Here is a 23491-nt window from a genome sequence, read left to right on the forward strand (position 1 = left end):
CATTTCGGCTAAAATCTTCATAAACGTAGATGTTTAAGTCGCGACAAGGACTAATTTCAGACCAGGTATCGCTTCTCATGTATAATATATTTTTTCTCTTTTTGTCCTGACTATCAATTTTATTTTGTTGACCAAATTATTGTTACATTGAATTGTTTATTATTAGATGCTTGAAAAGGACCCAATCCTAAGGGTCGAAACGTCGTAACGTTTCAATATATGTATTGCCAATTGTTGTTAAAGATAATAAACTTTTCTGGTTTACATTTTATATTTGTTAAGTTCAATTAACATAGCAGACATATGTTAAATCTACACATGTATGTGTTGATTGCCTCTATATAGCCAAAATTGCCCGTCAACGTGTTGGTAGAAACACGGTTGACGGTAAGACGAACCTTAATTACACAAATGCAGAAAATGTTATCTTCTCTTTTACAAGAGGTAGATTTATAAAATCCTACATCTCAGAAGCTCAAAATGCAATACCGACTGTTATTATTACATTTAAAATTTATTATTTGTACTATCAGTAAAACAATATAAAATACAGTAAATCAGGATCGTTGACTCGCTAACAATAAATAATTCCAACATTATATTAATGTCTATTACGAATCTAATTATCGCGCGTAAAGCGTCGAACTTATAATGCAACGAGCAAAGTTGGGCGTATGCATACTTCGATCATAAAGTCTTCTTGCGATTTTTATGTACGTACAAAATGGCATCAAAAATTTTCCGAATTTAGTCTATAAAAATTTTTTTTGTCTACGATTTGGCCTCGATCTCCTATACCGTCTCGAAACGTCCCCCCGTGAAACTCGAAAAATCGGCCCTTCGAGACTCTCAAAATATTTCGTCAGGCTTTTAGTGATGAAGCTTTAGGCATATATAATATTTCGAGTCATTCGAGACATTTATTCATTTTTAACTGTACGTTACTTGCGCGGAGTGTAAAGTACAAAAATTAGTCTTAGAAATCTACTAAATTTATGAAGTAAAAACTTTCTTTATCGATCAATTAAATGCTGCACAAATAGGTTCACAATTGAAAAGAAACTTTTACGCTCATCTTTATTCAGAAAATCTATAGAATATTATTACCCTTTATTTAATGGTCATCATAGAGAACAATGAAAATTGGTGCATGTATAACGTGTGTTAAATACATCCGAGTAATTACATTTTAAAAAGTCACGCGAATAACGTAGAGTTAAAAAAGGACATATAGCCGCGCATCAGCAACTTCCGAAAATGTTGAAAAATTGAACAAATCATTTGTGAGAGAATCATCGCTGTCGACTATTTTGAAAGGGATGGAAACCAAATGTAAATAAGATAGGTAAGTTTAAAATTTTTTATATACTGTAAGTTCGAAAAATTTTCGATACCAACCTCGTATAACTGTAGGTACTCGTGCACGAAATCCATGTCGTGTGGATTTTTAACAGACGATAGTAGAATGAAAGATGTAATTTTATAATCTTATGAACGGTTGATACAATTATTATTTGCATATGATAGGCTTCACTTAACACTTCATACAAATGTCTCAAGATCTGATGAAAAATTTTTCATATAATAATATATGTATACAATTTTATATAATAATATATATAAATTTTATATAATAATAATATATAAAATATACATATATGTATATGTTTTTTTCTCTTGTATATTCTCTTTTTGTATAATCTCTGTCTGTATATACAAGAAAAATAATAAACTGAATAATTAAAAAATAATTAGAAAAATAAATTTTGTATTGTTTTTTTTACAAAAAGTAAAATTACGATTATATTATATGTATTCTGTATATAATCATATTTTATATTTATGATTATTACATTTATATATCATTATGTGCGGGCAATTTTTTCTCATTTTGTCAAACTTTATTTTTTATTTAAAGAATTTGAAAATTATCCTTATAATTATTTTTTTAAATACTTTTCTCTGTGTACAAACAGAGATTATAAAAGAAAAAAAACATATATAGACATATGTAGAATTATATACATTTATATATGTTTTTATATAAAACATTTTTTACCAGATAAATATAGTGTACATACAACATAGCAGCACAATATCAAAATTATATTTTTTACTTCATCCGTCTATCATCTTTATAATTTCATCATGGTATTGCAATGTCCGCGAATGTTTTGTCGCTTTTTATGTTAACTACATATTTCGCTATTATACTATTGGTCTATGGACGCTGCAGATCTAACGACAGGTACACGAAATAAATTAGGTAACACTAGTTTATTAAATAAGAGCAATATGATAATAAAACGCGCCTATTTATAATATTTATGGCAGCATAAATATGCGCACAGGGCAATCCTGGAATCGTACTGTCCATCCGTTCGTCGTAAATGTCCGGACGGCGGCGGTTTGGGACGTCCAATACATTATTAATACGAGTCACTCGCAAATGGCGAAGAATTTGGGCGATACAGCGGCATTTAATATGTCTACGAGTACTACATTGTTGTACTTGTCATTTATAACAACTTCGTGATGATTGCGTTACATGTTATGGAAGAAACGCTTCGCCTTACGTTCGTCGCAAATTAATATTTATTACAATCCTCGAAAAGAGAGACATAGCCGCACTTTGTTCGCCAATTGCAGCGTTAAATTGATGCGAAAGTACGGGTGTAAATGCGGACGTACGTAGGGCTATCACGATATAAGTTTGATGAATGATATCATCAGATATTTGTTATGTGAGAGCAACAGCCGATTGCACCGATTTCGCTTATCGCTAATAGCAATTAACTAAACTGTCACTCATTATGTGTATTTACGAACACGGTGACAATCTGGCAATAAATTTGGCGACTTTTCTATATTACATCAGAAATCATGTATAATTTGGGTCCTTAAAACTATATTTTCAAAGGAAAGTATCCCGTGCAAAAAATATTTTAGAACATAAATTAATCAGTTTTTATATTTGCAATAAAGTAAATTTTAAACAGCTTCGGTGCACGATGATGCAATTAGATCTGCATATTCCGTCTGATCCCAAGATGAACCCAATTTAGCCAGAATGTTACGAGCGTTCGCGAACTTCCGCGTCACCTACCCTGCGGGAGTTATGCGATCGTTACGATGACAAATAAATAATTTATGTACAAAGCCAGCGAAGCTTTTTGTCGAGAGAGTGTGAAGAGGGGAACCGAGGGCAGTGTCGGGTACGTTCGTTTCCGGCGTTCATTTAATTGCTGGCTCTCCGCTTCGCGTCGAATCGTGTCTTCAAGAACGAAAGAACGCCAAGCCTCGACGACCTACAAACGGTCGCGCGCGCATTCTTTTATGGTAACCATTATCACGATATCCTACAAAAAGCGGATGCATTAAGAGAAATTGGCAAGAACCTATTTTGTGAAGTTACGTTTCTAATTGTCGAAATTAAGACCCACTTTAGGAAACATTTGGATCATTTCTCAACCCATTTCTATTCCCAAGTGGCCTTACTTTTATTTCACAAACGAATCAGAAGAAAACAATCTTTAGAATCTTTATTTAAACATTTTTTAAGTCATTCTCCCGATTTTAAAGATTAGGAATTTATGACTACAAAATAAATCCTTATCAATTCCTTGTAATTCACCAATTTTACAGGATAACAGGAAATGACTGTATTATCAAACTAGGCAAGCTCGCGCTGCCTACCGAAGCGAAAATTATAGGGGCGTTAGCTCGACTGGTGGTTGACCCATCTTTGTTCGCAGAGTCGCGACGTCGTCCTCTATCTTAATTAACAATTTGTATTTCTGCAAGGAAGAAATAATTGTATTGAATAAATTATCGAATAAATTGTAAATATCTCTCAATAAACTTCTATTCTCGATTTGTCCGTACTTACCGTCCTATTGTCACCCGATGTAGTCATCCAGGCATAGACCATGTATCCGGGTATGCAGAGCATGGAGGATAGCGCTGTAAACCAGCCTAACACATGCGACCACCACGGGTATTCATAATCCAGATATTTTATAGGCGTCCACTGAACCAGATTGAAAACGAACACGCCCTGAGTTTAACATTAAACATTATATATTTTTATTAAATTATATGCCAAAATTTTATTAAAGTAAAGTCCACTTAACATTGAATGAAAATTAAAACTTATTTGCTAGATTGCATAAATTGACACGATAATAATTCTTGATATTTTTGTAGAGGAAAATCTGTAGATAGAAGAAAACGCAAAAAATCTTTTTACAAGAATTTTATATATCTTATATATGGGTAAGAATACGTCAGAAATATCACGATTTGGACGTGGTTTCCGGATTGATTTGCAAATTGGTGAAATTATAGTATTGGATAAGAGAAATTAAAAGGTCAAAGGATTTTTAAAAATTTTGAAAATTGTAAAAGTTACGCCATGTTGAATTTTTTACTAAGTATTTTTTTAAGTATTAATATTTACGAAACTATTCATCGGATTTTAATAAAATTTAAATATGTTATACTTGAAATCATGCCTTTTTAGACTATTGCATTATTGAAAACAAATTTTTTAATTTTGACCAAAAAAAAGTAAAAATATTTTTTGGAATCGTTTTTATTCGAACGGGACCAATTTGTCAGAAATTTTGTAAGATAATAAAATATTCCTTATAGTGTAACCTTTCTTTAAAAAAAAAAAATTAATGGAGACTCTAATAGGTTCTGAGATATCGCAATTTTCGTGAAAGCGTGCAGCACCGCGCCGCGCCGCGCGGCCCGCCCGTACAGTGCCACACGTAGTACAAGGCGCTTGTTCGAGCTTCGCTAGCGCCTAAGCTATTAACCGTAGAGTAGGGCTCTCACGGACTTTTTTATAGGAAATTTTATGCTCTACGAAAAAGGTCCAGTACAATTTTGTCGTAAAGTGCACCGTTTCGATACGGAGGCGTTAATATGAAAACAATCTTAACATATTGGCAGAAAAAACTCAAAAACCAATCTCTTCGTTGGTTTCTTCTACCCCTATTTTATATATAATTTTTTTAAATTTGGTTGAAGACTAAACCCAACTTAAACGCAATCAAAGGTTCATATACGAAATTTACGAAAACAAAGCTTCCTCTATGAGGAAGCTATGTTGAGCAAAAAATTTCCTATAAAAAAGTCCGTGAGAGCCCTACTCTACGGTTAATAGCTTAGGCGCTAGCAAAGCTCGAACAAGCGCCTTGTACTACGTGTGGCACTGTACGGGCGGGCCGCGCGGCGCGGCGCGGTGCTGCACGCTTTCACGAAAATTGCGATATCTCAGAACCTATTAGAGTCTCCATTAATTTTTTTTTTTTAAAGAAAGGTTACACTATAAGAAATATTTTATTATCTTACAAAATTTCTGACAAATTGGTCCCGTTCGAATAAAAACGATTCCAAAAAATATTTTTACTTTTTTTTGGTCAAAATTAAAAAATTTGTTTTCAATAATGCAATAGTCTAAAAAGACATAATTTCAAGTATAACATATTTAAATTTTATTAAAATCCGATAAATAGTTTCGTAAATATTAATACTTAAAAAAATACTTAGTAAAAAATTCAACATGGCGTAACTTTTACAATTTTCAAAATTTTTAAAAATCCTTTGACCTTTTAATTTCTCTTATCCAATACTATAATTTCACCAATTTGCAAATCAATCCGGAAACCACGTCCAAATCGTGATATTTCTGACGTATTCTTACCTATATCTTATATATATATATATATATATACATACATATAGATATATAAAATTCTTGTTCTTATATTGTGTTACTCATTATTTTAAGAAAAACCTATTTATTTTTAGCACAATTAAAGTACCTTCAAAATTAAATTAAGACAATAAAGGCGAAAGCAATCATCTCATGTTATTTGACTCTTCTCAGATATATGCGATAAAATAATAAACTTATTGTACTCACAACGCAAATCATCGGCGTAGTCACTGTCCAGCAAAATTTCCACCACATAAGAGGATAGTATCCAATCATATCGCGCAGAGCATCGTAGAATCGGGTTACGCCAAACGCCCAACTGATTGATATGCACTCGAAGAAGATGAGGAAGAGTAAACAGAAGCCGGAAACGGCGTACGAATCGAGGATTTGGAAAACGTACATGCCACCTTGAGAAATACACGACAATCCGATGACATAGGACAGGGCGCACACGAGGGCGATAAACAACTCCTTGCGACGACGTAATTTCTGAGGCCACTCGTCCACCTGAAGAAGAATCGATCAATTAACAACTTAAAACGCGAATATTTTTTTTTTCACTAAAAAGAAAAGGAATTTCTTGAAGTTAGAGTCGAACCAAGTCAAATATTTCAAATCTCAAAGAGTATAAGCTAAGAAAAAAGGTAATTAAATTTCCAATTTCACTTGATAACTTTTTATTGAGGATTAGAGTGAGAGAAATTAGTGAGAAAAGTTAGAAGTTAAGTTTGAAAAACAAATACTATAGCCGTGACGAAGCCTTCCATCGTGCAGAACTGGGAGTCGAGTCCGATGAGCAGCAGCATGAAGAAGAATAGGCACGACCAAAGCGGCGCGCCCGGTAATTGAAGAACCGCTGACGGATAAGCCAAAAAGGCCAATCCTGGCCCAGAAGCGGCCACTTCGGCGACCGGTTTCTGCTGTTCGTGCGCCATGAAACCCACCACCGAGAATATCACGAAGCCCGCGAACATGCTGGTGGACGAGTTGACCGAACAAACGATCAGAGCGTCCTTGTAGACATTGTTGGTGAATTTGTTGTAACTGCCGAGGGCCACGAGGGTGCCGAGTCCGAGACCGTACGAGAAGAAGATCTGTGTCACCGCATCGATCCATACCTACAAATTCCATTTTGTGTGAATGCATCATGAAAAGGGGAACCCGGAATATTCTAAAATGTCTACAGAATACTCTATCTCAAATAATATTATTGGGATACTATTTAAAAAATTTCTTTTTTACAGAATATCTTTACTTCGCACTGTGTCTATAAAATAAAGTTAAAATCTAAAAAAACTTAAGCGAAAACATAATTGACATATTATGGAAAATATAAATCTTACTATTATAGTTATATGTTATTGTTTATTATGTAAAATAAAATCGTTTCGATGAAGTCAGTTCAAGTGAGCTGATGTTTACAGAATTGTTTTAGAAATAAAATAAGTTTCAAGAGCTAATAAATGAAAGAAAGTAACTCACCTCGGATTCCCGAAGCTTAGACAAATTTGGACTGATATAAAATCGAATGCCTTCCATGGCGCCGGGCAGCGTAATGCCGCGAATCAGAAGGACAGTGAGCAACACGTATGGGAAGAGAGACGTGAAATAGACGACTTTGCCGGTCCACTTGACACCTTTCCAGATGCAAAAATAGCAGATTATCCACACTAATAATAATGTACCTGCTAATTCCCATCGGATATTGCCCACGGACTCGATACCATCGCTGATCTGCAACGCTCGACGTCTGAAAAATATAATTGCAAAATTATCAAGACTAAATAATGCGAAGATAGTAACACTTTAGAGGTGTCCACTTGATATAAGTCCGGTGATATAAAAATGCGTAAATTACGCGCGTCACGTACTCGAAAGTAAATGAAAAATTGTATTTATACTGACTCCCAAAACTCCTTCACAGGGTCCGTAAGTTCCGTCATTGTCACATTAACATGATTGAGCGTGCACATCTTGACGACGCTACCATTCCTCGGCGAGATCTGGCTCCAGCAAAACAACGAGCTTCTGTCGTAAGGATTCACGCAATACTTGGTGTTCCAGTTATTGTTGCAGCTTCCCCAAGGCAATTCTATAACGGCAGTTGTAATGAATAACGCTCAAGCTCTTTGTCCTTGTTTTTATCATTAAATGAAACATACCCGATAAGAGATTATGTAAAAGAGAATTTTTTGACGTAATTAAATGTGTGCTTACCGCTGCGCATTGACATAAAAAAATAAAAGATTGCCCAGGCCAGGATAACGATATAATAGACATTCATCCAGCAGGACATGACGGCGGCGGCGTAACCGATGCCTTTGAAGAGTGGCGCTATCTTGAAGACTCCGAGGCCGCCCACCGTGAGCATTTGCCCGAGAGCCAGCTCCATAAAGAACATGGGTATACCGGCCAGGAACAGCGTCAAGAAGTAGGGAATTAGGAAAGCGCCACCGCCGTTCTTATAGCATAGGTATGGAAATCGCCAAACATTGCCAAGACCGATTGCCAGGCCGACCTTAAAGAAACGGTGAAGAAATGGTGAACGTCGAAGCACAGTGCTAATATGTTATGTTAATAATGAAGATATTTTTATGAATAACTGTACATTTTTTAAAACGTCTTATGATATGATGTCTAAAAGATGTCTTAATGACGTCTTTAAGACCCAATTTATGTCCCGATTTTGGACATGGTGCTGTCTGGGTAGTCTTTTTCAATTTGATGTTCATATTAGAAATATCTTTGGCAATTGGCCAAACATTTTGTTTGTAATATCGTTTTGTCCTCACGCATTTGATCAATAATTATAGTTGGCAATATTAACGTAACGGACGATATGCTTAAGAACAATAATGCATTGAATAAGATTTGGCGACATGATAATGCCATTACCACACTGAGAATAAAGTCCAGCTTGGTGCTCCATGTTCCACGATCCGGAAGAGGTTTCTTGTTGGTCGTCGAACAAGTCAGATTTAACGTTGTCGTGCCGTTGTCAGTGTTTTCTGAATCAGCCATCTCAGGATCCCGCGATGCCTCTGTCATGATTGTAGGCTTTCGTGGTGGGCCCACTCGGTGTTCTCTCGATATTTTCCGGTCGTGTACGCAGTCCGGCTGATTATCGACCAGTGTCGTTTCAAACGCGAAGATGATAACGAGACATAACACGGTATCTGCCAAGCGAATATTTCACAAGTTGCTTACTCGAAGACATAACGCGAAGCGAATCTCGAATGAAGAACTGTAATAGACATGCGTTGCGTGACAAAATATTCGAAGAATTGTTCACTTTAAATCCGCATAAACAGAAGCTTTTCTCAAGTAAACGCACTTTTTTCTTTTTACTTTTAATTGATAGAAATTAACGCAAGCTCTTACAACTTGTGGAAGATGCTAAATAATTGTAACACCTAAACTGTTACATCAGTGTTTAGAAAAATGCACAGAAAAAAATAACATTTTTAAAGGATATCTTTATTTTTGACATGTAAATCTTAAAATGAGATTATACGTTAAACAAAGATAAATTACTTACATTAAAGCATTATATGTATCTACTTTAATAAAGAAAAATATATTTTTATTATTCAAAAATAATTTTTATTAATGGAAAGCAAAAAATATTGAATAGAGGATAACAGTACTTTCAAACCAAAAATTTTCATATTATAACGATAAAGACAGTTTTTTAATCTTATTTTAAAATTCAATATTTTCTACGTGAACACAAATAATGTTGATTCAATTTTATTATGTTAAGTACAATGAAGCAGAAGAAATTGGAAAAAAGAAGAAGATTATCATTATCATCAAAATAATCACACTGTACTCTTTATGTGATAATTATAATATTCAAATTAAATTATAATATTCTTGAAATACAAGAATATAAAACTCTTTTAAGAAAATTATATATTCTTGCTTATATATGAAACAATATGATTGTGTTGATTTGAATATAGTCGTCTTGATTAAAGATTAATTTTTTTTCTGTGTGCTTGCAACATCAAAATTTTTATCCTTTTCTATCGTAAAAAGAATTTTTATCTTTTTCTATTGTAAAAGTTTTGACAGAGTTCTCATTCTTTGTATGCTACGGATGTTCCTTTGGCTTCTGTCACCCGGAAAATCTGCGGAAACCGATTAGGGTTGAACGTTTGGATCAAACATAAATGCTTCTGGGTACCGAAAAAAAGTAAAAAGCCCATTAATAGTGAGCATTATACGATTGTTGAGAGAGCAACCGGCTAAGAGTATGAGTTCTCCTATTAAATTAAGCTGTGCTCGCATTGTGTCTCAATAATCATCGAATATTAAAAGACTCCGTTTGCATCGCAATGCGTTCAGATACTAAAATCGAATTTGTGATTGCGCGAAAATCATTAATTAATAGCGTGAGTGAAATATATTTTATGACCAATTATAATGCATACGTATCATAATTAACGCATATCAAAAGGTAATAGATGCATATAAAAGATAAATAAAGCTATCGAAAATAAATATAGTAATGTTTAAATATTTGAAGAGATTGCTTAATTTAAAATTTAAATTAATTCAACGTATATTCATACAAATTTCCCTGTTAATATCTATGTAGTGCTATATGATTTTATCTATATATTTTTATATAAAATTCTGTCTGCAATAAAGAAGAACTTGAAAGAATAATTGCAACAATTATTATTGTCAATGCTCAGTTGAAATTGTTCTAAAAAAATTAAGAAAACCTTAGTTATGTTTATTAATCTCACATGTGTCTGTAAAATGTATCTAAAGTTAAATAAAAAAATCTATATCAATATTAGGAAAATATTAGTTTGTATTAACTGTCTTTAATTTCATCTCTCAATTATTAATCACTTGCACTTCTCAAGTTGCTAAAACTGTATTTTCAAAATTATTTCCAGCAATCCGCGCTTATCGGACACCTTCTATCAAACTGACAGCAAGTCAATAAAATATTGGATTTAATTTCAGTCAATCAAACGAGAATTTCATCGAATTAACGGAGACATGCGAAGGCTCCTGCAAGAAAAGTAGCAAGGTATTCTCTGAGGTATACGTAGAAGAAGGAGGGTGGACGGTGGCCATTGGTTGCGGCCCGTTAAATACGAATGTCCGGCAGGGGGTCCGTATAATAAATATCGCGATGGTACGTGTTTCCTTGCTTCTCCCCTCCCACCACCGCCACCCATCTCGGCTCCCTCTTCCTCTTCCACGCTCATAAAAAACAGCTATATTCTAATTAGCCGAGGATGTGTCGTTCCGCGTGTTATTGCGAGCGACGCACCGGGATTTTCACCGTCGTCGTCATCCGTCACGAATATCGTCTCGGCGAAAAGCTGAAGTGTCGTAAATTTTCTCTCTGCTCGAAACGTTACAAATGTTTTTTTTTTCAGGAAGACAAAGTAATCGTGCGCACGTGGCGTCGGACTTGACAGTTTCAAGTACCATAAAGCACGAGCCTGCTTTGAAATGCTATACTTGACAATCAAATTGTTTAAGCCACGTGATATCAAGATGTCATATTTAAAACCTTAATCTAGACCAGGTACAATTAATTTAGACAATACCTACGCTTACGTCTATATACATAAATTAATACGATAATTTAGTCTAATATATCAATTTCGTTAAATTAATCCACTTCAGTTGCGCTAGAGCCGCCCGCGCCGCTCTACAGATGATCGTTATTTTTCGTTATTCTTCACGCACGCGCATGGCACACATGCTTCTTTATCAGATTTGATTTTTACATGACTGAAGAATAACGTTCTGCAAATCGAATCAATTGTCACTAATTGTTTATTAATTGCGCGATAAATTTGCCGTTATTTTAGCTTAACATCTTTGTTATACTGATTCCCAAACGGTCTACGAACCTTACTTAAATCCGGCAATGGAACTTCATATGGAAATCTCCGGCCCCGGTCTGATTTGTTTTTGCACACTGCACTTTCTAAGCACTCTTAATGGGCGCGCAAAATGTATAGTCTCGCGCTCGTTGTCGGAGTTGTGTTCGCGATGATTGTTCACGCTCAATCTCGGCGATGAAAATCTTCGGTAATCGATGGAACTTGAAAACTGATCAAATCTCTCAGCCAATCTTCAGTTTCTCTTCAACGAGCGTTTCTCCCGATCTCGATCTTGAAATCGCAGTCGATCTGCCGGCCGCGAAATCTCAACTACTCCTCCGGAGTACACCACTGATCCGCACGGGTCGCGATCGCTCGCGTTCGCCTGCCGTGGGTGTACTGGCTTGGGAAACACGACGCGGGTACCACGGGGAGAGAGCAAAGAATGATTCTCTGCGTTGCGAGCGCGAGTGTCACCCGCGGGATACTGTGTGCAATCGGTCTGCGATCAGTCTCCAGTCTCAGATCTTCCACGCACGTCGCGCCAGCCGGCAGTGACTGAAATCGGTCGTACAGGAAGAAAATCCGGGGGTACCCCCTTTTTCCTCTTCCCCTGCCCGTGATCCATGCCTACCTACCGCGCGCCCTTACGTTCTCCGCCGCCCCCGTCAATATTGTGGAACGTTATCTGCCGATAGTCTCTGCCGAAGAGCAAGAGAGAAGGAGTGTATGGGAGGAAGGAATAGAAGGTGACAGAGGAGAAGAAAGGGGGTTACGCCAAGATCGCAACAGTATATCATCATCGAGTTGACATCTACCTCCCTATCCTTCTAATTTTTTGTCACTCTCTCTTCCGCGTGCTCGCAACTGCATTTTTTTCTCTTGCTTCCCTAATTTCGCTTTTCTGCTTCCCATAAAGTCTTGCACCTTATGGATTTTCTTGGCTATCAGGCCATCTCATCTCGCCCGGATCTTCCTGCATACATGTACTACTCTCTTCTTCGCGAGCCTAGCCGTATCAATAGGATAAATTACATAGCACTTTCGGGATTTGGAGGATCTAAAATGATACTGTTGTAAAAATAAGAGTAGGTTTTTTAAATAAGAGTATACATTCTGCGTAGAAATATTTATATCTTTCTTTAATACAAAACAGAATAATGGCGATTACATTTCTGAGAAATAGCTAATTATTATTCCGAATATGAGAAAAATAAAATTACAATATTCAAACGTTTTCTCATTTATAATAAAACAAATAATAATAATTTTAATAATCAATAACGTAGTTGTCGATTAACGAATTAAAATGTATGTTTTTGACAGAAAAGCAAAAGAGATTTACTGCACTTATAATTTATTTATAGAATCAAATATTAAAAAAGTAGACGAAATATTTATATTTTGTATTTAATTTAAAGCATTGCAAACTGTACTTTTTTTTAAACTCATTTTTACTCAATAACGCTTGTGTGTGCGTGTAATATGTATGTGTAAATTATATTTCAAAAAGATTCAAGTTTGGCTCAAAATTAAATAATCCATACAAAACAACTTATCTTTGAACAACACAGCAAAGACGTTTTTATCTTTCAAATATCCTCTTTGGCAAGTTAAATAGATTTCTATTCCATTTGACACTTATGTTCCGGACTCCCTTTTTTTCGATGCCACGTATGACATAATAATTACGTCTCTCAAGACCCTCAATTGCAGACGCGTGCGTGTCGCGGTCCTCCATTATCACTTCTCCCGGATAATCCTCATTCAACAACCGTTAAATGTATTTGCTAAGCTAAGGAATAGATGAGATCATTGCTTGATTTTCTTGCACTCTTCTTGCTCCGTTTTGCATTTCAATTCCTGAAACGATTATTAAGGTTGAAGTTGAATAATATTGGATTCGAGCTTGTTTTATCTATTTGACAGAAAGAAAAAACAAAATTACCTTTGTTTATTGAGTTGTTTTGAAAAAATACTCAAATGTAATAGTATTATTTGGTAAAATGCATTATTATTATTTTTCTCTCCTGAAACATTCAATTGATAAGTGTTTTGATAAGTGACAGATATTAAATTATTAAATCTGGTTGTGTATTTTTTAATTAACAGCCTTAATTGTACAATTATTTACAGAAATGATACGTTTCCGATATAAAATTAATTTATAAACACCTAATGTTTATTAGCATAAATCCCGAGATTCTTTTTCAGGCAGAATATTGTAATTTCATTTCTTCATTGCGCGATCAGAGAAAAGTGCATCCAGACTTCTGAGAGCCATCAACCCAAATTAGGCGCTATCGATGCGGAAACAAAACGGCGCGCGCTTATTACGCAATTACAGCGCAATTCTTTTCCATTTTGCACTATTGACCCATGTCTCGTCAAATTGATACGCGATCGCGTACAATTAAGGCTGCTAGTTAAAGATACACGTATTTATTAATTTAATATCTATCACTTATATGTATATACTTATCAATTGAATGTTTCAGGAGAGAAAAATAATAATAATGCATCTTACCAAATAATACTATTCGATACGTGAATCACATACTGTGATCTTACAAAAGATTAAAAATTTTCAATATCGCATGCATGACGATGAAAAAGATGCCTTCAAATGATCTTACTTATATACAAGACGATATTTATGATTTAAAAAACCAGAGACCGAGATTTAAAATAAGAATATGTGTTACATATACATCATGGATCACCATTTATTTATTAAAGCGAAAATAAGAAATCTTTATAGAAAAAGAAATTTTTTTTTACATTCTTCTGTACAGTTAAGGGTAAGAATACGTCAGAAATATCACGATTTGGACGTGGTTTCCGGATTGATTTGCAAATTGGTGAAATTATAGTATTGGATAAGAAAAATTAAAAGGTCAAAGGATTTTTAAAAATTTTGAAAATTGTAAAAGTTACGCCATGTTGAATTTTTTACTAAGTATTTTTTTAAGTATTAATATTTACGAAACTATTCATCGGATTTTAATAAAATTTAAATATGTTATACTTGAAATCATGCCTTTTTAGACTATTGCATTATTGAAAACAAATTTTTTAATTTTGCGGAGTTTGGCTTATTGGTTTGCGACTTATGAGGGATTCACTTAATGCCAAAAAATATTGGTGCACGGAACAAAATGGCGAATGTGCGTTTTGGCAACGTTCGTCGCGTTTTCCCGTCGCCGCCGCTGCGACCGATTTCCGAACGTTTCCGATGAAACGAAATGGCTATAAAGTAGGTGAGCAAGACTAGGAAGCTGGTATATCCGGAGGGTTCACGTGACACCGATCCATCCCCGCATCCGTTCTAGGTACAGTCCGTTGTATAGGTCATGAGGAGAGCTCCGGATTGATAACGCAGTGCCGTAAAACTCGCGCTCGTCAAGCGTTCCGAGCGAGGCTTTTTCGGCTCGCGATGTCAAAGTCGAAATTCATAAATTTCACGATTGATCCCGTCGTTGTCCGTCGTCCTTATCCTTTTTTTCCCCTGTCCTCATCCATTTAAGCTTTTAGAGTCGATCGGTACAGTAGAGCTTGATCGGCACCACGAAGTTACGCAATGTGGTGGATCGAGTAAATTTGCTCGCGTCACTCCGAGTCTAATTCCTTGTTTCGTTTTGGTCACTCCATGCTCGAGCCAGTAATATTTCGAAAAAATAACAATATGTTTTGTGTGTCACGCGGCGTGATTGCTTGATGGCATTAGGCACCGCAGAGGGGAGCATCCTAAATGACGGGAGGATGTGCGGGAAGTGGCGCGGGAACCACGCCGCTTACCATCTTGCTGCTCAGAATTTTCACTGGGGATGGACGCCACGTGTCCGCGATGATTTTTTAAAAATTGGAATTTGAGGCGTCGGAGAAGTATATTAAGGAAGCGCGTTGTATTTAGAAAAAAAAGAAATAGTTGAGACAAGTTTACAGGAGTTTGTTTTAAAAATCAAATTTTCTGACATTCAAATCGGACACGCGGATTCGTCTTTCCATCTTTCAACAGCTTAGAATTTTCATGTTCCAATGCTCCTCATCGTAATTCTTCGTGATTGCATCTGTTGGCATCTAACGTTAACGAAAAGACTGCTCTATTTGCGAAAGAAGTAAACAGAGAGAGGGATATATCAGCAGTAAAGCTGAAAAAATTTTGATCAAAGTATATATTGAGCTTTGACTGCGCCTAATATACGACATTGATGCAATCGTATCTTGACTGAGCAGTTTCCATCAATACTGATCGATGATGTTTGGATCGCATGTCAAGCTGGATTTATAAACAATAAACGATAACTCTCAATTTTATTAGCTTAAGGATTCGTTAACAACTATTAATTCTAGTCCGATACACGTGTTTACCATGTTTATTTCTGGCTTTTAATATACTTTAATCGATTTTTGCTAGACGCTTTTCTAGCATATGTAAAAATACCATATGTATTTTCATGTTTATTGCATTAAGGAGGGTGGTTAGTAAAATCAATTTGATAAGAATTAGTTCAAATTTACGGAGAATATACGTCTATGGGAATCTGTCGTCCATGCCAAAGTTGAAGACAATCGTCTGCATGGTTGTCGAGTAATTAATTATTGAAGTTATACTCTTGTCTCTCTCTTATACACGGGCGACACAGCAGAAATGTTACCTAACCTGTAATGTAACTCTCGAAAGCATATTAAAAATGATAAGAATTTAGTGAAAATAGGTGCAAATAACTCTTTACATATTTAGGAAGAACTTTTTCGAAGACTGAAATGATTCGTCTTTATAGTTATCAAGAAATTGTAAAAATAAAACAGGACCACATTTATTATTTCCACATTTCAATGTGGATAATAACGTATTTGGGTTTCAATTGTACAAACAACTCTTTTTAAACCTTAAGAAACAGCAATTAAATGCATTCCACATATTTATTTGCTAAAATTCGTTTATTTCACGCGACGAAAATCTAACCTATATGCTTTTCCCCTGCCGCGCGCCTCTTCCCGCACAAAGAACGAACCAACCTCCTTAACATTTTTATAAAACTTGTAACCAAAAAATGCTGAAACCCTAAAATAACATTTAGCAAGTGGATTAAAGTACTTAATTGACAGAGATATGTATTATTTATTTACGCGACTTATGTCCATTTCTATCAATGTAGATTATAACTTTAATCTCGGTTTAATTTACTTTTTATAAAAAAAACCTACGGTTTACCGTGCACCGTTGTCTCGATAACTAATCTCTCCGTTCGCCAGTTGCTCTTTTGGAACCACCGGTGGCTGCTTGCTACCTTGTTTAAGTGCTGAAATATGTGACGTCCACCATGGCAGTCGGCAACTCATTACATTAAATAAGGAAGGCTTTATGACTCACTTATTTTATCTTTTGACATGTGACTTTTATCGATGTAACCTAATATATTTATACTTGAAAAGGACCAAAAATAATGGTCAAAACGTCGTTTTTGCTTCCTCATAGAGGTTTTGTTTTCGTAAAAAAAAATTTTTTTTAAATATTTTTGGCAAAGTGTTTACAATGTTCTAAAACGTCGAAATATCACTTTTGTACAAAATGTCCGTGCGTGCGTGCGTGCGTGCGTGCGTGCGTGCGTGCGTGCGTGCGTGCTTTTGTTGTCCGTTTATGCTCTAACTTCCGTAATTTTTGAGATATCGGGATGCATTTTTTTTAATCGATAGAGTATCATGTAAGGAAGGTTGGGATTGAATTTGGCAATAATCGATAAGCGGTTTTTTTAAAAGAAAATTTTGAATTTTTGTAGAAATGTTTGTGGTTGCTCTAACTTCCGCAAATTTTAAGATATCGGGCTGTTTCTAATTTTATTATATTCTTCAGTCTTTTCTACCCCTATTTCACATATAATGTTTTAAGATTTGGTTGATTAGACCTAGCTTTATACGCGATCAAAAGTCAATAATTTTTGGAGAAATGCCTGTAATAGCTCTAACTTCCGCAAATTTTAAGATATCGAGCTGTTTTTAATTTTATTAAATTCTTCAGTCTTTTTTACCTTTATTTCATATATAATTCTTTAAGATTTGGTTGATTAGATCCAGTTTTATACGCAATCAAAGGTCCATATGCAAAAGTCCATATCCCAATCAGCAGACAATGTTTTTTAAATGTGTTTTTAATATTTATTTTTTATTAATTATACATTTGTACAATTCATTGTAAAAATAATATTTATTTAATGTTTATTAAATATTTATTTTACATTGATTATTTATTTGAAGTAATGATTTAGAAAAAATATTTATTAAACGTTTATTTAATATTTGTTTTACATTAGTAAGTTATTTGCAATAATAAGTTAAAAAAACATTAATTTAACATTTATTCGACATTAATTTAATATTTATTTTATATTAATTATTCATTTGCAATAATGATTTTAAAAAACATTTATTTAATATTTATTCGACATTAATTTAATATTTATGTTACATTAATTATTTATTTGCAATAATGATTTTAAAAAACGTTTATTTAACATTTATTCGATATTAATTTAATATTTATTTTACATTACTTATTCATTTGGAATAATAATTTTAAAAAACATTGTATAATAGCAATAGTGTATTGAAATCGACAACAATTGGCAAAAATATATACATAAACTTCACAACGTTTCCACCCAAGCTTCGGGTCCTTATCAAGTGATCTAGCAAAACGAAATAACGCACGGGGTCAAATAACAACGTCAATAATCAAATGTATAAAATTCTTGGGTGGAAACGTTGTGAAGTTTATGTATATATTTTTGCCAATTGTTGTCGATTTCAATACACTATTGCTGTTATACATTATTGGCGAAACAATTTCCTACTTCTTGATATTTGTATAATATTTATTCGACATTAATTTAATATTTATTTTACATTACTCATTTATTTGCAATAATAATTTGAAAAAACATTTATTTAATATTTATTCGACATTAATTTAATATTTATTTTACATTACTCATTTATTTGCAATAATAATTTGAAAAAACATTTATTTAATATTTATTCGACATTAATTTAATAATAATTTTACATTACTCATTTAACAATTAAGGTTACATTTTCATCCGGCTATAATTGGCAAATAATCATCGTGACGATTCGACCATTGGTTTTGGTCCTGTATTCGTCAAGACGTTACTAATCTTTGATACTTATACATATAAGCATATCATTTTTAAAATAATTTAAATTAAATTAAATTATTAAATTTATTGCGAAAAATATTACCTCAGCCAGGGTTCGAACCTGGAACCTCCCCAGTAAGCAAAAAATCATTATTACAATGTTATTGCAACGATATTCTAGAACTTGTAATGTTGTTAAATATGTAGTTCTTAATGTTGTATAGAACATTATTATGAACATACTTTGACCACAATTCCGAAATTTCAGTAATGTTGAAATGGGAGTGCCATAACGTTGCAAATAACATTGCGCTAAGGTTTTTCTATCATTCCTGTAATGTTTTTGAGATAAAAATTTAAACGTACTATCAACTTTATTACAATATTATATTAAGATTACCATAATATTAATTCTAACATTTATTTAAAGTCCTTATTGATGTTTTATTTCTATTACAGGCAACATGTTTTCAATAAATATGCAATAGTAATAAAATATCTCAATATTTATTGTCTAATTAATATTTAGATTGCTTTTATAGACCAGGCTTGGACAACTTTGAGCTTCAGAACCACGACACTTCTTTTCTATCCACGGAAAGTAGGGGAGTGTCGTGGCTCCGGAGCTCGAAGTTGCCCAGGCCTGTTATATACTAATCTGCATTGGGGAATAATTCACTAATTATCATAAAAAAAGTTTTATTTATATAAAAATAATATATACCATATATATTACAGTTTTCAGTTTATCACAATAATATCTTTAGTGAAGAACACTGATCCTAGCGGAAGGTTTTGGGATAAAACTTATCTTTCAAATAAAAAAAATCAGATTTCTGTCTCAAATCCAGGAAAAAATGCATTTTAAGGCAAGATCAGATGTGGTCTCACATCTCGTCGTTGATCCTTGAATAAAAACTAAACGTGATACTGAGAAAAAATGTCAAGCCAAATAATTTTATCAAAATCTTCCTTTTTTATTTGAAATGTGTCCCCTCGAATGAGGGTGTTAGTGCCTTCGACCTTATCCTTTTAGATCATATAGGACAAATCACTATTTCTAATGTATTGTATAAAAACTTTCTTTTTACTATCGCCTAGACCTATGTATTTTTCTTTCATTCTACAAACTTTCTAAAACGGATTATTAAACCACATACAGGTCTTTTAATCCTTAAACTTTTGGATTCCCGGGAAAAAATGATTAGATATAATCATATATAATTATATATGTTTTTATATGGGGTCATATCTAATTATACATGGCCACATGTGCAATCAGTGGTCCCACATACAACCAGATATAGCACCATATCTACTTGTATATAAATGTATATAATTTTATGTGAAGCCAGATATAATGATATGTGAGTAGTGCACTCTACATATAATTAGATATAGTATTATATACAACTATATATGCAGTCATATATAGCCAGATATATTAATGTGACTAATCTGGCGCTATATACAACCAGATATAGCACCATATCTAATCGTATATAAATGTATGTGAAGCCAGATATGATGATATGTGAGTACTGCACCCGACATATAACTAGATATAGTATTATATACAACTATATATGCAGTCATATATAGCCGGATATATTAATGTGACTAATCTTGTCCTATGTACAACCAGATATAGCACCATATCTAATCGTATATAAATGTATGTGAAGCCAGATAAAATGATATATGAGTAGTGCACCCTACATGTAACTAGATATAGCATTATATACAACTATATATGCAGTCATATATAGCCAGATATATTAATGTGACTAATTTGGCGCTATATACAACCAGATATAGCACCATATCTAATCGTATATAAATGTATGTGAAGCCAGATATAATGATATATGAGTAGTGCACCCTACATATAACTACCCTAACAGCACGATATATTGCAGCAAGATTGCAGCAATATTGCCACATTGCACTTGCAGCGTAAAATTGCAGCAACATTGCAGCAAAATTGCCATAATGCACTTGCACTGCAATATTGCTGATACATTGCAACAATATTGGAATACAATATTGTGGCAATCTTGCAGTAATATTGCTGCAAAGTGGCACTGCAACATATTAAAAGACATATATATACATATACGTACGTATATTATATATATGTATTATATATGTATTATATATATACATATACGTACGTATATTATATATATGTACCAATTTAATAGAATGCATTTACGTACTGCTTCTATGTACATATAATAGATATAATGTCAATATTAAATATTTGTGCAGCTATATATATGTTCAGATATTGCGCTCGAATTCCTTCGCGCTTTGCAAACGCCCGATCGTTTCATTCAGATGGCGCGACGCGTGAGTCGCCACTCTCAAAGCGCCCTCACCTCTTTCCTCGCTCTCGTTCGGTGTCATGGCCGCACTTGCTGCGTTTCTTCGGACGAGACGAGTACGTTTTCCTTCTTTCGTAACTGATTGAGCTAAGCGGCACGTATTCTGGAGACCAACCGAGCGAGATTCGACTTCCCAGGGAGAGCTTACCGCCAGGAAAAGGAGAGCTGTGGCAGCTCGCGTCCGAGAGGGAGGAGTTTGGTCCAGCGAGCAGGGCCTTTCCGATATTCTCATTTGGGACGCCATATTGGAAGATCGACATTGATCGTAGTAATACAAGGGGCTCTGCAAGGTTAATTCTCGTCTTGAAATCTTGGAATTGCTCTCATTCTTGTGGCTCTGGTTTATATTCTAGCCCTAGAATTGATCTCGTAGACAAATCTCTCTTTTCTTTTCTTTTCTTACTTTGATTTTAATCAGTAATCCAGACTCCTTAATTCCGTCCTGTAAGATCTGGTTTTATTTCAGTTTGTTTTCTATTCTATCTGCAGGACAGATTACTGATTTGTTTTGTTTGATTGGATAATAGAATGACTCAGATAGAGTCAAAAATACAAATAGGAAAAGTTCCGAATAAAGACTTAGCTGAATTAGAGGATGAAATTTCCTTACCAATAAAAAGTATAGCTCAATTGGATGAAATCGAAGAGAAGCTGAAAAGTCGCGCATTTTTGGCAAAAATGGTAAGTTATATTTTACAGCTTTTTATTATAATTTACAATATAAAAAATTCAATGCCATTGAATTTTAATTACAAGTAATATTTTTAATTCATTAAATATGTGTCTGAATCAGCAACCTCACTTGCCTTCAAAGGCCAACGTCTCCAACTGGGATCTCATATATATTCGTGGAGACATACGAATACAAAAAAAAGTAATTTTTTTGTAGTCATATATCTATATATCTATAATTTGTATATCTATATACAAATTATTGTACAAAATTGATTAATTATAATTATTTTTTTAAATGTATAATGCATGATTTAATATCTTGATTTTTTATTTTGGGGTATCTTTTGGTGCATCTTTTGGGTAAAAATATTTTGCATGATATACATCAAAAAATATTTGCACACCTGTAATACATATAATTACGAAATGTATCCATAAGTAACTTATTACATACAGTATATATAATTATGGACACAATTTGTAATTACGTATTATTTCCTCAAATAAAGTTATTGTAAGAAAACTTATAAGTGTGCAAATACTTTTTTGATTCAATGTACTCTTGATAATCATTTTTACTTCTGATAACTTTCTAATATTTTTATTCGTCTTTTACATGTGTCTTTAATTTAATACAATCTTATGTTTCAATATTTCACAGGTCATTTATGTAAAAAGATTCGGTGGAAGCGATGTAAATTTGATGACCACCGGCATCCTAAAAAAATTATTGGACGACTGTGTTGCAGAACAATTTAGTTGGGATGGCAAAAGGAACAAAAAAGAATTCAAAATTCTTTTAATAGCAAAAGTTTTGAAAAGTAGAATAGTCTTTATATTTTTTACTAAAGGAGAAGGTGGTAATATGGAACTATTCACTTTAAATCTAGAGCTCTTAGTTCCATATATTATCAGCAGGATTCCATATTTTACACCACTTTCTCCTCTATTATTATTAATATGATAATGTCACATTAATTTCGCGAGAAATATACAACTAATGTTATGTAAAATATTTTCAGGGGCAGTATCCAGTGCATGCCCGAATTATACCGAAATAGAAATTTAAAAAATTGTGTCTCAATGGTTGGCTCAAGCCAAGGTCAGACGTATTCGTCGAGAAAATAAAACTATAAATGAAACTGCAGAGAATAATGATAGTGAACATGAATAAATATTATTTTTAACGGTAAATTATAGAAAATATTGGTGTGTGTAATTCAAAAAACATTGATATACTAATAATTATTTTAAGTAAAATTATATTAATTCAATAACTAATATTTTACTTGTATATTTTTGTTACAGAAGCTGTTTGAAATGTTACAGAAGCTGATTGAAAATTACTTAAATAATTGCAATATGTTATATGTTAACATCATAATATATAATAAAATAAATTTAAAATAAATGTATAAATTGCAATAAATTACATAAGTTTTAATATATAATAAAAACTATATAGATGGATAAAAGATAAAAGCCATAGTGGTGTAAGTCAATATCTTGAAAAATTTGACTTACACCACTATGGCTTTTACCTCTTTATATAATATTTGTCCAATGTAGTGTTACAACATTGCTGCAATATTGCAGCAAAATTGCGCTATAATATTGCCACAACATTGCTGCACATTGCAGCAAATTTGCGCTACAATATTGCCACAACATTGCTGC

At 33.6% G+C, this 23491-nt stretch overlaps 2 protein-coding genes across 3 annotated transcripts; one reads left to right on the top strand and one right to left on the bottom strand.

Moving 5' to 3' along the window:
* Window positions 1–495: 495 nt before the first annotated feature.
* LOC139778130 (sodium- and chloride-dependent GABA transporter 1-like) lies at window positions 496–12152 on the bottom strand. 2 transcript variants are annotated; one of them, XM_071715945.1, is made up of 9 exons: window positions 11620–12152; window positions 8627–8975; window positions 7949–8249; window positions 7637–7823; window positions 7214–7481; window positions 6475–6849; window positions 5936–6238; window positions 3890–4057; window positions 496–3797 (listed from the first exon to the last, which is right to left on the bottom strand). In XM_071715945.1, exons 2-9 carry the CDS (start codon window positions 8777–8779, stop codon window positions 3708–3710), a joined length of 1845 nt encoding a protein of 614 aa, XP_071572046.1. In that variant the 5' UTR covers window positions 8780–8975; window positions 11620–12152; the 3' UTR covers window positions 496–3707. The 2 variants fall into 2 exon arrangements, with proteins under 2 accessions (XP_071572046.1, XP_071572045.1); XM_071715944.1 differs by having other exon boundaries at window positions 8627–8907; window positions 11620–12151.
* Window positions 12153–21027: 8875 nt separating this feature from the next.
* Window positions 21028–23192, top strand: LOC139778136 (uncharacterized). The gene is made up of 5 exons (XM_071715956.1): window positions 21028–21820; window positions 21933–22013; window positions 22476–22635; window positions 22837–23003; window positions 23123–23192. The coding sequence occupies exons 1-4, from the start codon at window positions 21668–21670 to the stop codon at window positions 22881–22883; spliced, it is 441 nt and encodes a 146-aa protein (XP_071572057.1). The 5' UTR covers window positions 21028–21667; the 3' UTR covers window positions 22884–23003; window positions 23123–23192.
* Window positions 23193–23491: the final 299 nt, after the last annotated feature.

Source organism: Temnothorax nylanderi, unplaced genomic scaffold (genome assembly GCF_030848795.1).
Source record: "Temnothorax nylanderi isolate EJ_2023f unplaced genomic scaffold, tnyl_v1.0 TNYL_tig0173_pilon, whole genome shotgun sequence".
Classification (NCBI taxonomy): Eukaryota; Metazoa; Arthropoda; class Insecta; order Hymenoptera; family Formicidae; genus Temnothorax; species Temnothorax nylanderi.

Excerpts from the sequence above, each read along its gene's own strand:
- LOC139778130 (XM_071715945.1), bottom strand. The coding sequence starts at position 8,779 with ATGACAGAGGCATCGCGGGATCCTGAGATGGCTGATTCAGAAAACACT. Across the intron at positions 6,239-6,474 it reads AAGGCTTCGTCACGGCTATA|GTGGACGAGTGGCCTCAGAA; the intron begins GTATTTGTTTTT and ends ATTCTTCTTCAG. Across the intron at positions 3,798-3,889 it reads CATCGGGTGACAATAGGACG|AAATACAAATTGTTAATTAA; the intron begins GTAAGTACGGAC and ends TCTTCCTTGCAG.
- LOC139778136 (XM_071715956.1), top strand. The coding sequence starts at position 21,668 with ATGACTCAGATAGAGTCAAAAATACAAATAGGAAAAGTTCCGAATAAA. Across the intron at positions 21,821-21,932 it reads GCGCATTTTTGGCAAAAATG|CAACCTCACTTGCCTTCAAA; the intron begins GTAAGTTATATT and ends TGTCTGAATCAG. Across the intron at positions 22,014-22,475 it reads ACATACGAATACAAAAAAAA|GTCATTTATGTAAAAAGATT; the intron begins GTAATTTTTTTG and ends AATATTTCACAG.